This window comes from Apostichopus japonicus, chromosome 16 (assembly GCF_037975245.1).
Source record: "Apostichopus japonicus isolate 1M-3 chromosome 16, ASM3797524v1, whole genome shotgun sequence".
NCBI classification, from domain to species: Eukaryota; Metazoa; Echinodermata; class Holothuroidea; order Aspidochirotida; family Stichopodidae; genus Apostichopus; species Apostichopus japonicus.
Window position 1 is genome coordinate 36,402,701 of NC_092576.1, and position 22,325 is coordinate 36,425,025.

Below are 22,325 nucleotides of genomic sequence, written 5' to 3' on the forward strand. Positions count from 1 at the left end.
GTTAACCTTCCATCTGAATCCGGTGCTCTCCCTATAACTGGATGTAAATGTCGCTTCGTTCGAACAAACATACTCTAACCGGAAATGGTGTTATTGGATGTATTACTGTGACAAAACACTATCAACTCAACCTTTAGGTCAGGAAATATAAAAACAATTGTATAGTTTTACAGAGGTAGCATTCAGAGGGGGGGGGGGGGGATGCAGGCGGTGTACTGTCATTTTGTAACGCATACCCATCGCCGTTGTCCCTCCCCTCCCCCTCCTCCACCCCACACGACAATATTGACGGTATGAACACAGCGGGCACGTAGTCGTAACAAAGCTAAGAAACGCCCGCAGTAAAGACTACAACCCCGGATGTCTTGTAGACCAACTTTTTGGTCATTGATCATTCCTGTGTCTTATACACATATATACGTAAATCTGATGCATAAACATACATACAGTATGCTATACATACATAACATATACTTACGTGACTTACATTTTATATACATAGGCTACATAGAGGGACATTGGGAAGTTTTGAAACTGTTCATCGTAGCCATAGAGACAAGGGAGGGGGGGTGGTATCAAAAAGGGACCATCATGACACTATCTAAGCGGACCGTCGGTTTGCGCTTAGCTAGGGAAGTTTTGCCAAACAACCCAGATTGCCGGAATTGGCACTTCCCAGGCACTTGTAAATTGCATCTATTGGTGAATTAGCAAAAAAAATCGGTTAAAAACACTTCGTAGGGGAAAAGTAGGACTTTACATTACTTCCAAAGCTCTGCTTTATTGGTTTATACAATGGGAATTGAAGATGTTCAAATGTACGCCATAGGGAATTCTTATGGTAGACGTAGCCTACATATGCTGAGGGGCAGTTAGGTGTCAATTAATTGTTACGTTTGTTTTATCATTATTTGTTTGACGTGCCAAAAGGGGCATACTAGGGGGAGCTGTCAACGAGCTGAATGGGTGTGCCGTGTAGGGGACTGAGGGCCACACCCCATATAATTATATGTGAAAAAAAAAGCCCTTATATGTACTTATATTCGTAGTGATTCAATATTCTCAGTTAAAACACATGGTTAAAACATCAGAGCACTGATATAGGGGCTAACAATGAAGCTGATAGGCGCACATAAAACACATCCATAAATGTAATAAATATAGTTATGAACCGTCGAATTACATTAGACTGCTACACTGTTCACGTAATTTGAATCTTAGGAATTCTCTGCGTTTATTGTTATTCTTACAAAGCTCATCGTGAAAACCAAATGCGTGATGATCGGTTATATTAAACCTTGTGTTCTTTACGAACGCCGTTCCTGAAAGACGAGCCTAGAATCTTGATTTTGCACTCTAATGACTATAACGAAATCACAAGAAATGTTATGAACATTTCGCTAAACTGGCTTAAATATCGCATACTATCGTAGGCCTACTTTCATGTAGGAAGTGGAAATATCAGGAGGGGGCATCCCCCTCCCCCAGGCTACGGCTACGGACCTGCTGTAGTACTTTCTACAGTATGTATGTTGACGAAGTTTGGTGTGATGATGTGGACTTTCTTATCACTTACGATTTCGCAAATGTTAGAAAGTTGCACAATTCGCAAGTAATTGATACGATACAACATGGCAACATAACGTTTTGCGAATGTAATAATTTTATATTGCGTAGGAAGAAATAAACGAGTAACTGAAATACTATTCTCAGATCTCAGATTCGAGAAAGAATCATTAAGTCGATAGTTTTCTTGTGATGTGATGGTTGTATTAGCTACCGTAAGTAGACGTGTGAAATATTCCAAGTAATTACCCCTTTCTGGCTAATCCATTTCCCGGGTTTTTCGTAAATGCAAGTGCATCCTTCTTGTGGAAACTGCAAGTTTTAGAAAACATTCTCTTTGTAGTTATTTGAAGATGTAACTTGCACCACATGAGGATCTTTATATCTATGTAACTAATCTAAAGCATGCAGCCAGGGACGTAGCTAAGGCATGATGATGGGGGGGGGGGAGGGGGGAGTGACTGAAAATCCAATTGGATGGGATCTGAAGCTAGAAAATTCCGACTGCTGCCTTGTAGCCCCCCTCCCCCCCCCCCCGCCCTACTCGTCAACGATATGGTCAGTGTCAGTCAGACACCCATCTTTCGCGACTGCACTTTTGTTCCGAACTTTTCTCGATACATTTTTACCCACTGGCACTCACTTCACAAACTTGTAAGCCCCCCCCCCCCCAACCAAAAATTCGGGCAATATGCTGATAATTTTTCTGGCACCTACTGAAAGAAGAATAATTTGCAATTTCAATTCAATTTCAATTTCTTTATTCCAGTATAAATGATAACATTTATAAATAGGACACATAAAAAAAAGTGATACATAAAAGACGTAAACATGTACAAAAATGAAAGCATGAAACAAAAACAAGAAATAAGATAGAGGAATAGAAGTTTTAACAGATTAAAGATTAAAAGGATTATAACAGAGATTCTAAGAACCCATTTTGAATATAAATGGCTGCTCTGTAGATAAATGAGTTCTTAAAAAGCATAATTCTAAATGATGGCAAGATAGTAGGATTACGTAGATTGTACTTGCTGGTTCTATTGCACATAGAGATCAACTCGGAGTGTAGTGGGTGATCTTTAGAACTATGTATATTCTTAGCTAGTCTTGTAGTCAATGTATTTTTCAATGGTTAAACTTATATAATTATTATCATTAAAATTTAACGACTTCCCCAATAATTCTAACCAATATGGAAGGGTAATAACACGGAACATGATTGTATGATATTGGCATGCGATGTAATAACCGATGTTTGCCTATATGATATGCACATTAACATGTAGAATGCGCGGAAAGCGCGCAAAAACTTTTGGTTATATTTTTCGGGCAAGTCGTTACAGCCCCCCCCCCCCCCCCTCAATCAAATTTGGCTACTGCGCCTATGACGGTAGTTCGATTAGGCATTTTTTTAGAGTATTAAAAATCATACGAAGTTTTGTATGGTAGAGTATAAGGATCGCGAGATAAAATTGGTGGCAATTTGTGGCAAGGAAAACGTGGTAAATATGACTGATTAAAGGTCAATGTTGACCGAAATTTTTCAATTTTTAGGTCATTCACAATCACTGGAATATATGAATAGGCCTAGATAAACTAAAGTGTGACAGTCGGACATTCCAATCGTCGCACTCCAATTTTCCAACTATCGTCAGTTTTTCCTAGTTTTGGGGGGTGAGCCCCCCCCCCTTCCCTCTAGCGACGTCTCTGCATGAGGCTACAATAACTTGTAATTACAGCAAGTTCATGTTCCCATAATTATTTACCCTTTCGGCGTTCTATAATGAACTACTATGATGATACAAAAACATGTTTTTATACGTCATAGGCCAATGTTTACGTTTTTCTTGGTCTATAAGTGCGCAAGTGTACGTTATCTCGATACAATGGAAGATACCCCACGATAAGCTTTGGCAGTGATTTGTAAAGCTTGTTAATACACATGCGTAATATTTAAGCTTCATGTTTAAGCTATATCTATGAAGAAGTGGGGACATTGAAAATAACCCTGGTCCATCAGGGAAACGCTCACCTAAAAATCCTTGTGTTGCCTGCTCTAAGGGTGTTATCGCCACTAGCAAAGCCGTTAATTGTGATGGATGCGACAAATGGACCCACGTTAAATGTACCAAGGAAATTTCCATCTCTTTTTACGAGGAGCTTGTTTCCACCCAAAGAGAAATTGCATTCCTCTGAAACAAATGTTCTTTCCAAGACCTTCCTTTTTATAACATAAATGTCAATGAAGTCGATCCACCAAATTTCGCAAACGAGGATATGCTGCAGGAAAAAAGGTATACTTCTGATAGGCCTACCAACCTCGATATGTTTAAACACAAGGGTATTCACCTCATCCATTTTAATACAAGGTCACTGTTACCTAAGATTTCTGAACTCAGAACCATTGCATTAGAAACCCAAGCTACTATTATCGCTATATCAGAAACCTGGCTCGACGACAGTGTCACCGACACTGAGATCTTACTACCTGGCTACAACATCATTCGTTCAGACCGTGATCGCTTCGGTGGTGGAGTTTGTACTTACATCAGGAATAATCGGGCTTACACACCTCGGGATGATCTTGTTAAAGATGGGATGGAATCAATGTGGATTGAACTTAATCTACCAGACAGTAAACCCATTATTGTTGGTACTGTATATCGTCCACCTAAAGAAAGTGCTGCTAAATTTAATGTAGGTCTGGAAGCTGTAATTTCATCGATTAGCTCAGACCATGAAATCGTTATGCTAGGAGATTTCAATATCTGTATTCTTAAAGACCATGATCTTGCTAAGAACTATACCAGAACTCTGAAGTCCCTGAATCTCAGAAATCTCATTTGCGAGAAAACTAGAATAACTGATAGTTCTGCCTCTTGTATCGATCATATTATTACCAATATTTCCTTAAACAAAATTGCTAACTCAGGCACGATCGACATCGGTTTGAGTGACCACCTGCCAGTCTTCTGTACTTACAAATCCACTAAGATTAAATTTAATTCTCATTAATCAATTAAAATTAGATGCATGAAAAATTACAATCAAGATTCTTACCTTGATATCTTGAGAGAAATTGACTGGTCAGTTGTCACCAACCAGACAGATGTCGATCGAGCCTGGACTTTATTTAAGCTTAACTTATCCAATGTTATTGACGTGGTTGTTCCTCATAAAACGGTTCGCATCAAGCAACGGTCTGATCCCTGGTTTTCGGGAGAAATTCTTCATGACATTCATAAAAGAGACCAGTTGCTCAAGAAACTTAAAATGAACAGCAATGATGCTTCTCTTTACAGAGAATACTGTTTTATGAGAAACAAAGTAAAGCGTGATGTTGAAAAAGCCAAATCTGTATTTTATTTGTCTAAACTTGAAGAACATCGTAATGATTCGAAGAAGCTGTGGAAACAACTGAAACACCTTGGTTACAGTTCCAAATCAAACGGTTCTTCTAAGATTGTCTTAGACATTAACAACTCAAGGGTACATGAACCCAAAGCTGTTGCCGATTGTTTCAATAGCTTCTTTACTAACATTGCTGCCAATTTAGTGGAAAAACTTCCACATCCTAAACATATCTTCAACTATACTTCCGAATCTGTTCTTTCCTTGTATCGGTCGAAGGTGAGGGACACTTTGCACCTTGAACAAGTCACCGACGAATTCATTGAAAAAGAGCTTAAGAACCTCAATCCTCTGAAGAGCACAGGCCTTGATGATCTTCCAGCAAGGTTCATCAAGGATGGTGCTTCCATTTTAACGTCCCCTATAACTCATATTGTTGACCTGTCAATTTCCAATGATAAAGTTCCCGATGAGTTCAAGGTCGCTAAAGTCATCCCACTTCACAAGAAAATGAGCAGAACTGATTGTGCAAATTACCGCCCTATAAGTATATTGTGTATTGTTTCTAAAATTCTTGAAAAAGCGGTCTTTGTCCAACTTTGAAAGTCACCTTGTCCGTAACAACTTGCTTTACAAATATCAATCTGGCTTTAGATCTAATTTTTCTACTGACACCTGTTTAATTGATTCGCATGACACTATCAAAACCCGCAAAGCTCAAGGCCTCCTTACTGGTATGGTGATGATGGACCTTAGTAAAGCCTTCGACACGGTTGACCATCACATTTTATGTCAAAAGCTAAAACTTATGGGTGTCAAATCAATTAACTGGTTTCTTTCATACCTTTCCGGTAGATCTCAAGTCACAAGCGTGGGCGGGTGCTTCTCTGAGCCATTGGCGGTCACCTATAGCGTTCCTCAAGAGAGTATTTTGGGTCCTATCCTGTTTCTCTGCTATATCAATGACATGTGTGTTTCATTGAACACTGATTTTAAGCTTTTGCTATATGCAGATGATAGTGCCATTTTGTTCTCCCACAAGAGTGCCAGGGTGATTTCCCAAAGACTTGGAGAGGCCCTGGAAGCGTGTAGTGTGACTGGCTTACTGACAACAAACTCTCTATCAATGTTGAGAAAACTGAAGTAATTCTTTTTGGTACTAATGGCATGCTCAAAAATGCTGATGACTTCAAAATTACAACTGGTAGCAACTACTCCATTTCTGCTACTAATGTTGTCATATACCTTGGTGTCTTAATCGACAACCGTCTGTCCTTTAACGAGCATGCCATTGATGTTATTAAACGGGCCAATGCCAGGCTCCATTTTCTGTATCGCCAAGCCAGTTGCCTGAATCAACGGTGCAGAAGACTGCTTTGCATGGCCCTTATTCAATGTATTTTTGACTACTCTTCTTCTTTTTGGTTCACAGGCCTCAATAATACTCTTAAAAAGAAGCTTCAGATTACTCAAAATAAAGTGGTTCGCTTCATACTTATGTAAGGCCCGAGATTCCATGTTGGGCAGGAGGAAATTTCTGGTCTTGGATTGTTATCCGTAGAGAGTAGAGCTAAATTCATTAGGTTAAACCATACACACAAAATCCTTAACAACTGTAGTCCTCCTTACCTCACCACCAATTTCACCAAAACCTCTGTCATTCATAACCAGGGGACCCGTTCAAGACATCACAATTTCTATGTTGTTGATTCTAAGGGTGGTGTTAGCTCTACTTTCTACTTCACGGCAATTCAGGATTGGAATGCTCTTCCAAATCATATCAAATCCATTAAGTCTTCTCATCTTTTTAGAGCTGAGTTAAGGAAGCATCTCATGTAATTTTGGGGGTGGGGGGAGAGGGAGGCACTTTTCTGTTTTTTGTGCAATATCTTCATTTTTTTTTCTTTTTGTGTCTTATTTATTGGTTCCCTAGTCTTTTCCTTTCTTTGTGCAATTTTTCGTCTATAGGGCCCCATTGGAAATGGGCCGACGTTCAGTCAGCCTAATGGGTTTAGCTCCTGTTACTCTTTTTGTTCTTTTCTTTTCCGTCCTCTTTGTCTACTTTGTCTTTGTAATAGTTGTATTTTGTATTTTTGTATTTTGAACAATCTGAGTGCGAATAAATCAAATCAAATCAAAATCTTTATTGTTCAACATATCTTCGCCATTGCAGAGGATTTTCTGGCCTAACAGTTAGTAAAAGTTAATGTTAACCCTTCCACTCGCCTACTGACTAGGCCAAGGCCTAGCCTTTATCTAGCTTAATTAAGCGATACAGTGATAGTAGCATGTGTATACTAAGTAACTGGTTCAGCGAGTAGAGCTATGATACGTACAGGAGTAACATTAACGGATAGTACATTTACATTACTAAAGAATAGGCTGAATTAGCATAGCCTTCGTAGCGTTACGTAAAGTTGAACATTTAGTTAGTGTTTAAAATAAAGACGTCTACTATTACAGTTCCTAGTTCTAGTAGAAACATTCAAAATCAAATGTAAAACATTGGTGGTCCTAACTAAGTTAGGCCTTGCAGTAGCAGTATATGCCTAGCCTGTGCTAGAACTAGAGTATGTTAACCTTTGCTTGGATTTATGTTCACCGTGATGGTTCAGTTGGTTGGAGCACATGCTCTCCTAATGTATGACACACAGTATTTACATGTTAGAGAAAAGACAAGGTTCAGTGTTGGATTAATCCAAAGTGGAAATACTGGAATTTCAGCCTCAATTTACCTAGTGCCCTAACTTCAGGAATGCTTATTTTATGTTATTAACACTGCAGTGTAAAGCATCTGTTTTAGTGATTAGTGATGTAAGAAAGTGATTTTCTTATGTTTTTATAAGGAACGCTTTGAAACTTTCGTTGGAAGATTTTAATTCTTTTAATTTTGGGCAGGTCCAAGCTATTTGAACTGTGACGTACGGGACATTTCAGAGACTTAAATTTGTCTAAAAGTTATATAAAATCTATTTTCCAGAAACTTTTTCAGGTTTTCATATTTATTATTGCTGCTACTTTATTACAAACTCATGAAGATTTCCTACACTTGCTTTAATTAGGTCCCATCTTAATTAATGTACAGTGTGACGTACGGGACCAGAGAATTTTGTGTTTTCTTTACTGAAGAGCAAAGCTGAAACCGCTCTGAAATTAGGAGGGCAGTGATCAAGCTGTTATAACTAGTGAATAGCCTAACCTTCCAAGGGCTAAGCTGTAACATATTAGAAAAAAATATGAAGCCATTCCAGTACAGTGGTTACACAAATGAAAATTGTCCTGTGATGTACGGGACATGTGACGTACGGGACAATTTATCCATATACAAATTGACTATGAAAACTCATATTTTTATTCCTGAATATACCATAACAAGCTGATTTCTACATAAAAACATTAATTCTGATATGCCAGAACAATGTCATTGGTAATTTCATGCCATATTTCCTTCTTTCTGGGATACGGAAAAGAGCAGTGACTGTACTTGTGAGATCATTCCACATAAAACATGGAATGCATAAAGTATTAATCTACTCTACACATACATCAAGTACTCATAACATCAATTCTAGCTCTTTTAGACCACGAATGATTCAAGATGCAAAGTTTTGGTGCAAAACTGTTTTGGTATGTATACTGTACAACACTGTATCATACTCCCCACTATTGACCCTGAAGTTGAAATATGATCCATCCCATTCAAATATACCAAAATGTCCACAGTAATGCCACATAATGTCCATCTATAAAACTAGTACAACAAAGAAAACTCTAAAGACCTAATACTGGTTACCAGACTAAATTGTCAGAACATCAATTCTTGCTTTGTTAGACCACAAATGATTCAAGATTCAAAGTTTTGGTGCAAAACTGTTTTGGTATGTACAGTATACTGTACAACACTGTATCATACTCCCCACTATTGAGTATTGACCCTGAAGTTGAAATATGATCCATCCCATTCAAAATATACCAAAATGTCCACAGTAATGCCACGTAATGTCCATCTATGAAACTAGTACAACAAAGAAAACTCTATAGACCTAATACTGGTTACCAGACCAAATAGTCAGAACATCAATTCTTGCTTTGTTAGACCACAATTGATGCAAGATGCAAAGTTCTGGTGCAAAACTGTTTAAAAATTGGTATATACTGTACAACACTGTATCATACTTCCCACTAATGACCCTGAAGTTGAAACATGATTCATCCCATTCAAAAATCAAAATACATGTATACCAAAATGTTCACAGTAATGCCACGTAATGTCCATCTATGAAACTACACAGTACAACAAAGAAAACTCTATAGACCTAATACTGGTTATTGAACAAACTCATGAGTGATTGTCCTATGCAAAATTGGGCGAGCTAAACTCTACACTTGTAACTAAAAATATCAATGTCTACTATCTAAGTTCAGGTAAAAAGAACATAGTTGCACATTATCATAGTCACACTTCACAATAGGCCTACGAAATTTTGAAATGCAAACTCAACATTCTTGAAGTCGTCCTCATTCAATGTCAATGTTGAATAGCATTGTAGATGATTCTGTATCCCCCACACGCACAATTGACTTCCCAATAGTCAAGCAACACCCGGGCTGTTGGTGGTCATCAGTCAATAGTTTATTTGGTGCCATGATGTGCTCTTCAGGCATGCAGGGATTATAAGTTGCAACTACCAGCTTTCAACGAAATACAATTGTAAGCATTGGAAGGTTTCCAGTAGAGGTCCCCATTGGAGCCCATGCATGTTTATTATGTATAAATACAGGGTTTCCACCACACTATGTCCCGTACGTCACATTTTGTCCCGTACGTCACATTTTTAAATTTGATAATTAGATTTGCAGTGAATATTATTTCAATTTTTTTGGGATGGATATTCTTGAGCAATGTTATTAATTAGAACTTTATAGAATATCACAAAAAAAAATTGTTCCTCCATATCAAAACTTGCTGAAAATTGTGACGTACGGGACATCAGTATTTGGACACTAGCTAATTAGCATATTTAATTGATGAACCCCCAAACATAATATGTCAAAATTATTGGAAGGAAGGGTGTATCATGTCCCACATAACTTATATTCAATAAGTTCATATTGCTGGCAGCGAAATAGGATTCCAAATGCCCCGTACGTCACACTGCAATTTGAATTTATGCAAATTAGCTGGCTGTAATTGTTTGAATAGGCAAAAAAATCCAAAAAAAATATGAAAATCTGAAACTTCAATAATTCAGCTTTTACATGACACCACATTTAGGGTGTTTCAGTAAAGTTTGAAATTTGGCTTCTAGGGATACAATAGCTTGGACCTGCCCTTTTAATTCATCAGTAATCAATTATTGGTTGACCACATATAACAGTGCAGTTATACCTGTCAATCCAGCTTTGCTAAACTGCGACAGAAGGCTATCTATGCTCATTACATTACTTATACTGGCCAATTGTGTTCACTAGTCAGAGGGTAACACATCTAATTTAGCGAGACTGGTTCAATACTTTGGTAAACCTGGAAACCAAACATTGCTGATGCTATCAGTTTGCAGACTTTACTCAACAATCTCCTTGCTTTAAGCCAGTTTGTCTTAATTGCACATTGACTGAAAGATTAATATTGCACTTTAAGATGTGTCACAGCTCTTAGAATGGGGGGAAGGGGTTGGGAGAATGGCTTCAAAATAAATAACTGTGTATAATGCACTGTCTGCACAGTAACATGTCTGGCAAAATATTGATAATATTACTTACCATCAGCTTACTAATGGGATGACTCTTATATGTACCTGTATCTTTATGAGAAGCAGAAGAGTGTTTATAGTATAGATGTGTAGGGTATATGATCATAATGACCCCAAAGTATGCTGTAGGCCACTGGTGGGATGACTATAGCTATGTACCTGTGTCTTCATGAGAAGTAGAAGAGTGTTTTTAGTATAGATGTGTAGGGTATAGGATCATAATGACCCACAAGGTTTGCTGAAGGCTACTGGTGGGATGACTTTTGATATGTACCTGTATCTTTATGAGAAGTAGAAGAGTGTTTTTAGTATAGATGTGTAGGGTATAGGGTCATATTAATGACTCACAAAGTATGCTGTAGGCCACTGGTGGGATGACTATAGATATGTCTGTATCTTTATAGAGAAGTAGAAGAGTGTTTTTAATATAGATGTGTAGGGTATAGGATCATAATGGCCCACAAGGTTTGCTGCAAGCTACTGGTGGGATGACTCTTGATATGTACCTGTATCTTTATGAGAAGTAGAAGAGTGTTTCTAGTATATATAGATGTGTAGGGTATGGGATCATAGCAACTCATAAGGATAAGTACATTTCGAATGTACTACAATCATGGTTGCTGTCAATAATGTTGGTTAAAATTTATCCTTTCAAATGAAGTTTACAGTAAATCTCATTAATGGATTCTCTTCTTATTTGAGAACTGTGTTAATTACAGTACTTACTTTTATGTCATCCCTATATATTTTTGAACATGTTTATATCTGCAAGTATAATTTCCATTTTTTTTATTGCAGCACAGTTAACTCAGACGTACAGGGCGAGCAGTGGAGAAGAAAACTTAATAGAAGGATGAATGCCAGATCTCAAGTCTTTGAACTAGTAAGAGAACAATATATTGATTTAATTGGTTGTTATTAAACCTACTTAGGAGTTACAGTACTACTTAGTGATATAAATGACACAATAAACAGTACCATGATACTGTTAACTGTTAGTCATTTCAAAGCATTGCAGGTATGAGAGTTAACACATTGACATTAGTAAGTTTGAATATGCGCAGAGTTGTTTAATTGCTTAAAATAACAAATTATTCCTTTCTGGATGTACTGTACATCATCTGCGATTGTTCAGACCCTCCCTCCCTGGAACTGACTTTTCCTTTATAATACCTCCCTGCCGTAACTTACACTGCCCTCAATTAACATATGTAAAAGTGATGTACACAAAGCTGACCCTATAGAGAAACAAGTACAGTGTATATATAACATAAACAGCAGTACATAATACAATCTCAAACACTTGGGTTCTGTAAATTTCAGGTTGTACTGTTTATGGACTGACACCTTGACTGTTGCTTTACAGTTCTGTAAGTTTCAGCAAATGTTGATAGACCATGAAATTATGTTTATGGCCACAGGTACTTGCAACCATATTTAATCTGACTAACATTGCATCCTGCACAGTATTGCAGTACTTGTATAACAAGGGGGCCTATATTAATAACATTTAGTCTTGGCTATGTAAGGTTAATTGTACTTGTTTATTGAACATCCTGGACTGGTGCTTATTGTGCAATGGAAGGGTCCACTGCGATTGGGTACTGTAGTTGTTAGCTTTGGAGGGCGCATCGGGACTGGGGGTTCATCACATGTTATTATTTAGTTTATATTTAAATAGAAAAAATACAGTACCTACAGGTGGGGGGTGATAGGGGGGAGAGATGGTATGGAAACGACCTCAATGGGAATGCGGTCATACTATACTGTTATATCATCAGGGTTGTCACCAGACCATTTTTAGAGCCTGGTAATTTGTGACAGTGATCCGCGTCCTGGCGGAGGGTTAAAAAGGGAGGGGGTGTCCCCCTCCCCTTTTGAAAAATTTTCAAATCCTGATGGTGCCTACATGCAAAATGGTGGCATTTAGAAAGGGTTTTGATCCTCAAAATTCTCCTGAGATACCTTTGTTTTTTCATGTGTATCACTGAATTTTCCTGGGATCTTTTTTGGTATTTTTTGTATTTAGAGCCCCTCATCAATCACCCCAGTGTTATTGTTCCAAATGCACATTGTTCTCATTTAGTATGCATGACCATTAAATCCCCCCAAAAAGGAATTCACATTTTACCTGTACGGCAGTGTACGCTGGAAATCATTGGTACAGCAGACTGTCGTCTGATGATTTGCATGCTACAGTACTGTACAACATTCTTACAATGTGCGTGAAACACTTGTTCTTAGTTAAACTTGGCAAATCGCCGATTAGCTAAACAGCGAACAGTATCCAATGCACCGAGCCTTGTCTCGACATGTTTTTCGAACAGTACTCAGTGCAACGTTTCCTAGCCTAATGTGCCTAAAGTCCACACTAAACGCGAGGCCTAATGTTACTACTAAAAATGATATGTTACCCCGAAAGGATAAGGCACGAAGTTTCCTTCTTGCTTTTTGGTTCCTTGCTTTAGCAAGTTATTTGAGGTCAAAGTTAATTTTCACACATTTAATGCAATAACTCCCAGTGCCAAGGTGTGACAAGGTTGATTTTTTGGACAAGTTGCAAATGGTATAGGGGAATATTTTTACACTTAACGGTCATGTGATCCAAGGTCACCAAAGGTCAGCTAATGTTAAAAAAATAGTATTATGGTGGGAGAAAATGGGCAAAGAAAACATGTTTGAATTTTACAGTCATGCTCTATTTAGGTCTCACGGATCAACAATGTGAATTGGTTGACCTCCGGGTGACCTTTGTGTGTGAAGTTACATACAAGTTCAAAGTTAATTTTTTGACATTTAATGCAATTAAATCCCAATGCCAAGGTGTGACATGGTTGATATTTTGGGACAAGTTGTGAATGGGGTGGTGGAACATTTTGAAACTTAAAGGTCATGTCATCTGAGGTCACCATTGTTATCATATCTGTTGACACGCTTGTAGGTCTCTTATATTTCTTACATTTTCGACGCCATATTCAGATGTCAAAAGTGCCTTTTGATAAGAAATCCGATCACATTTTGTGATCACAAAAGTGTTGGCTATAGTGTTGGTTACTTTATGGGAACATGTAGGACCACAATTACTTGGACTATTTCAGCCCAATCTTGCTATGATAATATTATGTGTATTGTCATATACCCCAAGCAAGGAACCACAGTGCCCTTTGGCTCTTGTTATTACTTTTGGTAACCGGAACATATCGGGGAATAAAATAAACATGTATCAAAAGGTTTTGCCCTTCAACATGAAACTATTCTCGTTTAAAACTTTCTTTCAGTCAAAGTTCGTAAACTTCTTACTCGTAGGCCTACTCTGGATGTTTACAATAAACAATTGCATATAACGTGTGTTGGTTACAAGCGATCGGTTTACGCTACCTCCACGCTATGAATAGCGTTGTATCGATCGGTTCACTCCCATTGTGTCGGTGGTGAATAGCGAGCGAGGGGAATTTGCGTTCCTTTATTTGAAGTGCGGGAAAGTAGCGTTCCTTTATTTGGAGCGGGGTTAATTACAGATAAGCTGCGTTTTGCACTGAATCGCGCTAATCTTTACCAAGTTACTTATTGGCGGTACTGTAGGCTAATTTGTGCCGGGCGGTAAGGCTGAAATTGACCTTGAGTACCGGGCGGAAATTTTGAGAGCTGGGTAGCACCGCCCGGCGCCGCCCGGCGTGGTGACAACCCTGTATATCATACTGATAAGGAGGAAACAATGTGAGTTCTGTATCATCACATTGAACCAATGGTTCTACTGTATGTTCCTTTCTGTCAGTGTGTGACAGAAAAACTGGTCATAAAGACACATTGTTGGTAATTTGTTAGTCCATCCTCTCACCTTAATCAATCTTATAATTTGTTACAAGTCTAACAATTAATTGTTTTGCATTGATTTTCATTTTATTGTGGATCTTGTTCTCATTCATTTCTTCTCTTTTTTTCATACTGTTGAGAGCAAGCAGCTAGAGGAGGTTGTCAACAGCATATTTCATACCATACTTTTCCACAGAACCACAGGAAAGGTACAGGAACACTTCCAATTATCCATTTCTGTGTGTAACTTGTTATTACTGTACTGTAGACATGTAGTGAGATGTCTGTACATGAACTCATGTTACAGCAATGTTTCCTGTCCTGAGTTACACACTTTGTAAATAACACAGAACCACAGGAAAGGTGCAGGAACACTTCAAATTATCCATTTCTGTGTGCAACTTGTTATTACTGTACTGTAGACATGTAGTGAGTTGTCTGTACATGAACTCATATTACAGCAATGTTTCTAGTACTGAGTCACACACATTGTAAATAAGACAATCTACAGGAAAGGTACAGGAACACTTCCAATTATCCATTTCTGTGTGTAACTTGTTATTACTGTACTGTAGACATGTAGTGAGATGTCTGTACATGAACTCATATTACAGCAATGTTTCTAGTACTCAGTTACACACTTTGTAAATAACACAGAACTACAGGAAAGGTACAGGAACACTTCCAATTTTCCATTTCTGTGTGTAACTTGTTATTACTGTACTGTAGACATGTAGTGAGATGTCTGTACATGTACTCATATTAAAGCAACTGTGCCTGTACTGAGTTACACACTTTGTAGATAACACAGAACCACAGGAAAAGTACAGGAACACTTCAAATTTTACCATTTCTGTGTGTAACTTGTTCTTACTGTACTGTAGACCTGTTGTGAGATGTCTGTACATGTACTCATGTTACAGCAATGTTTCCTGTCCTGAGTTACACACTTTGTAAATAATACATCCGTAAATAACCTTTAAATTGTTCTTGCAGTTTCACTACAAACAGGAAGGTGCTTTCCTCATCGGTACTGTCGGTGTGGTCGAGATTGTGACTTTGTTGATTTGACATATGTAAGTAAAACATTCATACATGTTTCATTATCTTTGGTATACATGTGTGTAAAAGAGCTATATAGTTGAACACAAATAGATCCTTCAGATGTCCGTTGCAACCTCCATACAATTGGGTACACCACATATCCAGAGGCAGGGGTGGTAGTATGGTGTATTCCATCTCCACTTTTCAACACCACAGACTAATTAAAAGTAGATATTGGCACAAGCCTTGTATATATCTGATCTTAAGACCTAATTTTACAGCCTTTATATCCCTCATAATTCACAATTGCACAACTAAAAACTTAATTCTGTTTGACGGATGATCTCTAGATCCTCCTACATATAGATAGATATCGATAGTCCACTTCAACGACCTCACAGTCACATTCTCCTGTGGAACTAAATCTTGGATCCACAGTCAGGCTACAGTTTAACTGCATGCAGTAGTGTTAAGACTAATAGATTAGTACATTATGAACCAAACATGCAATCAGTGCATTAATGTAACTGTTATCCAAGATGGCAGAATTAGAACCAGATTTGTGGTTGGACTATTCTGGTATTGTTATGTTAGCAAATTTACCTTACCCATACTCGTCAACATGAATTTTACAAGATCCTTCTTTTATAACTTGTCACATAAAGAAACTCTAGTGTCAAACATGTACTCATAGTCATATTGATTCTGTTAGTACTCATACCCCAAGTCTGATTGAAAACCACCAATATAAAATGTATTTACTTGATATGACAAAAAATTCACAAATCCCTCAAATTTCCCCCTCACAGGTGAGATGCAACTCTCCAACTTTAGACAAGAACCTCCGACGAGAAGTCTCAGCATTTAAAGATGTCTTACGATCCACATATGTCAATGCAGGTCTCCAAAGTGGACAGGTGGGTTTCTCTGTTGCTATGACGACTGTATTAAAGTTTTCCAGCTGTAGGATTCCACTCAGTGATGTTGGCATTAATGGTGAAACTCCATGAAATTTAAAAATCAATATTAATTGAAAGTTAAAGGTAAAAGTCTCAATCAATGGAGATAAAGTGCCTTGCCCAAGGACACAACATCATGACCACTCTTGGCAAGACCTGACATGACTTCATAACAGTTAACCGCTGGTCATAGGTAAGTTGTCACACCCACACATCCAAGTTTGCACAATTCAAACAGTCACTCTACAGTGTGCCATATTGATGTGTTCCCCTGAGGGACTTCCCATAGGGTGCAGCTCTACAAACCAGGACATGCAACTATACGTACAAGATACCTCTCAGGTCCCAATTGATTCACCTGTGTAAAGAGCAGTGGAGATAGAGACTTGGTTTTAATAGCTATGCACTGTTAAGCTTAAATCAGTTTAGCAGGGTACTGCAACTTGCCTTGGTTAAATCACTTTGCTTGTATGAATAAATTAAAAATGAAAAAAACAATCAGTTTGTCTCCTATGGTGTGACTAAAATCGTACTTTTCTGAAATGCCAGATATTTTACTGAGTAACATGCAAATGTCTTACAACAGTATTTGAAATTTTTTGCAAAGACCTGTTCAGACGAATAAGAGCCAGCTGTATACAGAAGTATTTTAGAACTATTCATAGAAAGCAGAAAACAGAAAAGAACCTAAACTTTGAGAGACATGAATATTAATTTCCATTATTTGATAGATTTCCTTGGAGTTCCATCAGAAGAAGAAGAACAGATGGCCTTTTCCTGATGAGAGCATTCCTTGGGAAGTTTGGACTTTGAAGATTAACGTCATATCGCTGTCTAACGAGCAAGGTAAGTGAAGACAAATGCTCTACATTTAATTATTGTTCTGTCCAAGTAGTCTAAATGTTTCATAACGTTGAAAACATTCCTTGAGAAGCATGAGCTCTAGTATCAAAAGTGATATCACTGGCCAATCTTATTCTCATTTTCATATTATCTATTTTACTTTCCTGTTGTAATTTTTGTGGGTGATTTGACCGACTTGCTCAAACTAACAAGTAAACCGTGACTGAGAAGAGGTTAATATATACTATGATGTCTGGTAGTTGTTATATGCTTATCACTGTGAAGGTATACAAGATTATTGTGGTGAAGAAGATGATGGAGCGAAGAGACTATTGCTTGTGTCCTGTAGAAGATCATTGCATATTCATGAAGGAGATATCTGTTGAGCCATACATGGATGTAGCCCTGTAACCAGTTATTCTGAGCAGAGGGAAGGGGGTATAGGGAGGGGTGTTCCGGCACAAACAAGTTAAAGGAGGGTAAATTTAAAGTTCTGCCACTAGTGCAGATATTGTTTACTTTTTACAGGGAATTGATGTGGTACTGTAGTAAGCATTTGGGAGGGAGGGGTAGGATGGGTGCCCCGGCCTCGTTAACAAAAATTGCTGTTCGTAGAACTAATATGCTAGGTGTGATTGCCATGGACAACCAGAGGAAAGTGGAAACCCTTTCAATATACCTCTGAATAAGTTTATATGATTACTGATGAGGAGAACATGATTGACCACACACAACAGCATATTTTAATTGACATTTGACCTCACTGTTTGTTTTTGTGTTTAATTCATACAGAGAGGCAAGCATACAGGGAAAAGCTTGGAGAAATCCTAAATGCTAAGGTACTGCACCGTAATACTTCTTATTTATCATTGGAGAAAAGGTTCAAGCTGTTTGTTATTAAATCAGTACTTATTAGTAGATTTAAGAAAGACTTTCTAAAGTTAAAATTATTCTGGTAACCTTTATTCTGGAAGGTCTGGAACATGTTGTAATTGTGTTATTTTGCCAACTTTGTTCCCCGTTTGTATGCTATAACATTCTTAAAGCAGCTTTTGAACGAAAGGGTTCATGCTGTTTTGTATTAAATCAGTAGTAATTCCTAGATAATTAACTAGTAGTAATTAGTAGATTAAAAGTAGTAGTAGTAATTACTAGATTAGTAGTAGTAGTCATTACTAGATTAGTATGAGTATTAATTAGCAGATAAGTACAGTAGAAGTGGTAGTAATATCTAGAATATTGGTAGTAGTAATTAGAAGAATCAACAGTTAAATGCTGCATTTAAAAATTGAAAATACCGAAGTAAAATTCCAAACTGACCCCATTTGACACATTTTAGGCTCCTGAGTCACAAAGAAAATTTGTTGTAGCTACAAACTCCACTGCATCAAGTCTTATTCCAACAATAAAGGTTATGTTGGCAGTGCCTATTGTGTGAGACTATAGCAGAATACATGAATGTCCAACACAGCCCTTCCCACCAGTCACCATCCTAACATACCGGACATACTTTTGACAAGGTGCCTTGTTGAGGGTATCTGATGAATTATATCTGATTTGACTTTAAACATTGCAGTCATGTACCTTTTTAACATTTCATTAAATAAAATCAGTAACTCAATGCACTTCCTCATGTGCTAATCAATATTGCTTAATATTTTTATTTTATTTTTTTTTAAATTGTGTATTAACTTTAGATTTACATAAATGTGTGTAATTATTTCTTGTATATTATTCAATACAATTTTTTTTCATAAAATTAAATAAATAACCTATCAGTTACTCAATTCTCTTCATGAGCTAATCAATATTACTTAATGTTTTTTTTTTAAATTTAATTGTGTATTAACTTTATATTTACCTTATATAGTGTGTGCTATTATCCCTTGAACATTATTCAATACACAACTTTTTCATATCTCATACGCTGTATAATTCCCACTTATTCTGACTATAATCTTCCGTTATTAAATGTCTTTGTTAGATAATATGCATCGTAGAAGCCATGAACAGAAATGATTACATTCCAAAGGCTCCTAATCAAGCTCTGTTGGATACAGTCTTCGACACCACCTGTCCAGATGTGCAGCCATTCTTATTCAAGGTAATCATTATGTGGTTTCTTTATGATAAAGTCATTATGATACTAGAAACCAAGTCAGTTAATCCTGCGTGTTCTAATTGTGTTTTTGGTATTTGGTTATTTATATCCTTCCTGATTACTCAGCATATATATCATAATTAAAATACTTGAATCTGAATCAGATAAACACACCCATATTCTACTGACCACAATGTTTCTTTAGGGATTACTCAGTCTGTGACACATCACACAACAGTCAGTGTTTCTTTAAAGCTAATCTTTCATTGATGTACTCTCCATGATATTCAGAAAGTCCTGTTGAAGTACAAGCTACACAAAGTCAAGTTTTTGCTACGCAAGACTACTTGGCCAGTCAAAGCATTAAAGTCAAAGTACTGTTATAGACTAAAGTGATTACAACCTTAAGCCACCCTTAACTTGACTGTTTAATAGGAGTGATGTCTCACAGACTCAAGTATAAGGTAGACCTTCATGAAGCAAATGACTGAACAAGAAGCTGTTTTCTGTGTTTATAGGGTTAAACTCCCTTCGCTGTTGCTGTGGTTATTCAAAACGAGAAGCCTAGATGTTGTAAATTAAAAAGCATCAATTTAAACAGAGCAGACTTCTTTGTGACTTATGTAGAAGAGATATAGAAGCACACAGTTCTTGAGAAAAATGTTTCACTCTGAAATGTTTTAAAAGGGGTATGCATTACCTGTATCTCTGTTCTTGCCTATTTTAATAAAGTACTAAATGGATTGGATATCCCCCTAGCCTAACCCTTTTCCACTTCCTACAATCAATGAAACTATCATCCTGCATCAGCAATCCCAATCATTTTTCATTTTAATATTTCCCAGATTTCTTGTCAAAACTCTGGGCCGACCAATGCATCTGTTGGAGCTGCTGTTCGGAAGCTACTGCGAGATACACTGGCACTGTGAAGCAAGTGACTGATATTTAAAAGCTCATTTTATGACCAAATACTTCCCAAGGCCTGGCCAGTGATCAGAAGCATGAGAATGATGCTTTGTTATTAACAAGTGATTGGTTTTAAAAACTTAATTTATGCCATAATGCTTCCCAAGGCATAGCCAGTGATGAGAAGCATGGGAATGATCATGTTCTGTTACAAACAAGAGACTGGTATGGTAAAGAAGGCTAGTGTTATGGTCCTGGCATTGCAAACAAGTGTTAGGCTAGTCAAAGCTGACTTAGGTAGAGAAAGTGCAATATTGGTGTTTGCTAAATAAGTGAATGGTCTTGAAGACAGCTTGCTATTGCTGATAAGGAACATTTTTGTGGTTTTATCAAGAGGTGAATGAAGAGATACTGTTATTTGAATGCTTCCAGTAACAGCCTAGTAATCAAAGAGATATCTAAACTGCTATCCTGTGGGGTTTTTCATTGTCTTAATAACTCTTCGATCATAAAAAAAAACAGAAGAAAGTTTTTTTTGGGTGAAGATGTGTAGACTTGTGTTTCAGCCTCATCAGAGAAGAGCTGCATGAAAGAGGTGAATATGTTTTAGTTCTTTTAAGAAATTACTGAATATGGAAAACTAGCTGTATAGTTTGACATGAAAGCTTGTCCAAGCTTTAAGTTCTGTGTTGGTAAGATCAATGGGGGTCTGACATGAAAATGTTGTTTATCCATCTGAGCTAGAATCTTACCTCTGGGTGTATGTACGTCATATTCAGTTTGGCTGTTTTAGAAGTGACTGGGTATGAAAGACAAGTCTTAGATAAGCTCTTTAAAAAATAAACATAGATGTTCAACTGGTCCATCTATATTGATGTATTTTTTAATTTAAAGTTTGTAACATTTTGGGTTTTTTATGCCAAAGAAGGAAGTTTACATCTCACTAGACATATAAAAAAAAAAAAAAAATAAACGATTACTCCCCAGGAATTATTGCAACATAAACCAATTTACTTTTATGCCCACATGATAGAGGAATTTGTCCACCAAGATGCATTTGAAACCATTTTCTAGAGTTCAGGTTAAGGAGAGCTTTTGTCTATGAGATATGATGTGTCTTCTTTTTGAAACATCAGAACCAGGAACATTTCGTTTTCCAACCTTTTTGTTGTTGTAATTTCTTCGGAAGTCTCATACCTGTAATGATTATTTCAATGATAATGATAATGATAATTTCACTATTATATAGTGACTATGTTTTACTTATCAACTTTAGCAAGGACCAGGTCATACCATGTGTGTCCTTAAAATCAGTGACATAGCCATTATACAAGAAGAAGTAAATCGGTATTGTGAGCCTACCTACAGGGTCATCGTATAAATTAATCCTCATTATAATATTGGAGAACAAGTGTAAAATCGATGTAAATACTGAAAAGCCTCCCTGTCAATAAATCGAACAATGTTCCGTAAATCTGTGTTGTACATGAATAAATGTTACTCGTTTTGTGGTTGGATGTAAAACGACTGAAGTACCAAAAGCATTCACATTTACAGCATATGATGGCAAGCGAAAGTACCGCGATCATAAAAACAACATGTTCATGATGGTGGTTGTTATGAAAGTCAACGATAGATGTACACACAAACAAAATGTTTATGATGGTGGTTGTTGTGAAAGTCAACGAAAAATGTTGTACATGCGAACGACATGCGTGTTTTGAACGATCTTGAACTCAAAAAAGTTTATAATCATGATAAAACCGAGTCGACTGCACTATAACTGTGTTTTACACATCATTTTATTTCAACGACTAGCTGACGATCACCTTCATACAGCTAGTGAGTTATCAATTAAACCTTTTAGATTGCATAATGATACGTAATAATCAAAGTATGATGATCAAATTGAATAGATTCCGCACATTCGACACTTTGATAAGATTGCTATATAAGATTGATATGAAGTAGCCTACAGGTTGAAAT

The 22,325-nt window shown here is 37.2% G+C and overlaps 1 protein-coding gene and 1 long non-coding RNA gene across 6 annotated transcripts in view; both read left to right on the forward strand.

The window, feature by feature from the left end:
- LOC139982271 (autophagy-related protein 101-like) overlaps positions 1 to 21,813 on the forward strand; it is a 47,867-nt gene extending 26,054 nt beyond the window's left edge. For 3 of the 5 annotated variants that reach the window (XM_071994955.1, XM_071994958.1, XM_071994956.1), the window contains 5 exons: positions 16,340 to 16,447; positions 17,221 to 17,335; positions 18,125 to 18,171; positions 19,317 to 19,436; positions 20,279 to 21,813. In XM_071994955.1, the coding sequence (XP_071851056.1) occupies positions 16,340 to 16,447; positions 17,221 to 17,335; positions 18,125 to 18,171; positions 19,317 to 19,436; positions 20,279 to 20,362 (474 nt within the window). In that variant the 3' untranslated portion in view covers positions 20,363 to 21,813. The remainder of the gene's footprint in view (positions 1 to 16,339; positions 16,448 to 17,220; positions 17,336 to 18,124; positions 18,172 to 19,316; positions 19,437 to 20,278) is intronic. The other 2 variants (XM_071994957.1, XM_071994959.1) reach the window with 1 other exon arrangement.
- Positions 7,059 to 12,027, forward strand: LOC139982281 (uncharacterized). The gene is made up of 3 exons (XR_011798098.1): positions 7,059 to 7,112; positions 11,472 to 11,556; positions 11,997 to 12,027. It is a non-coding gene; the product is annotated as an uncharacterized lncRNA (long non-coding RNA).
- Positions 21,814 to 22,325: the final 512 nt, after the last annotated feature.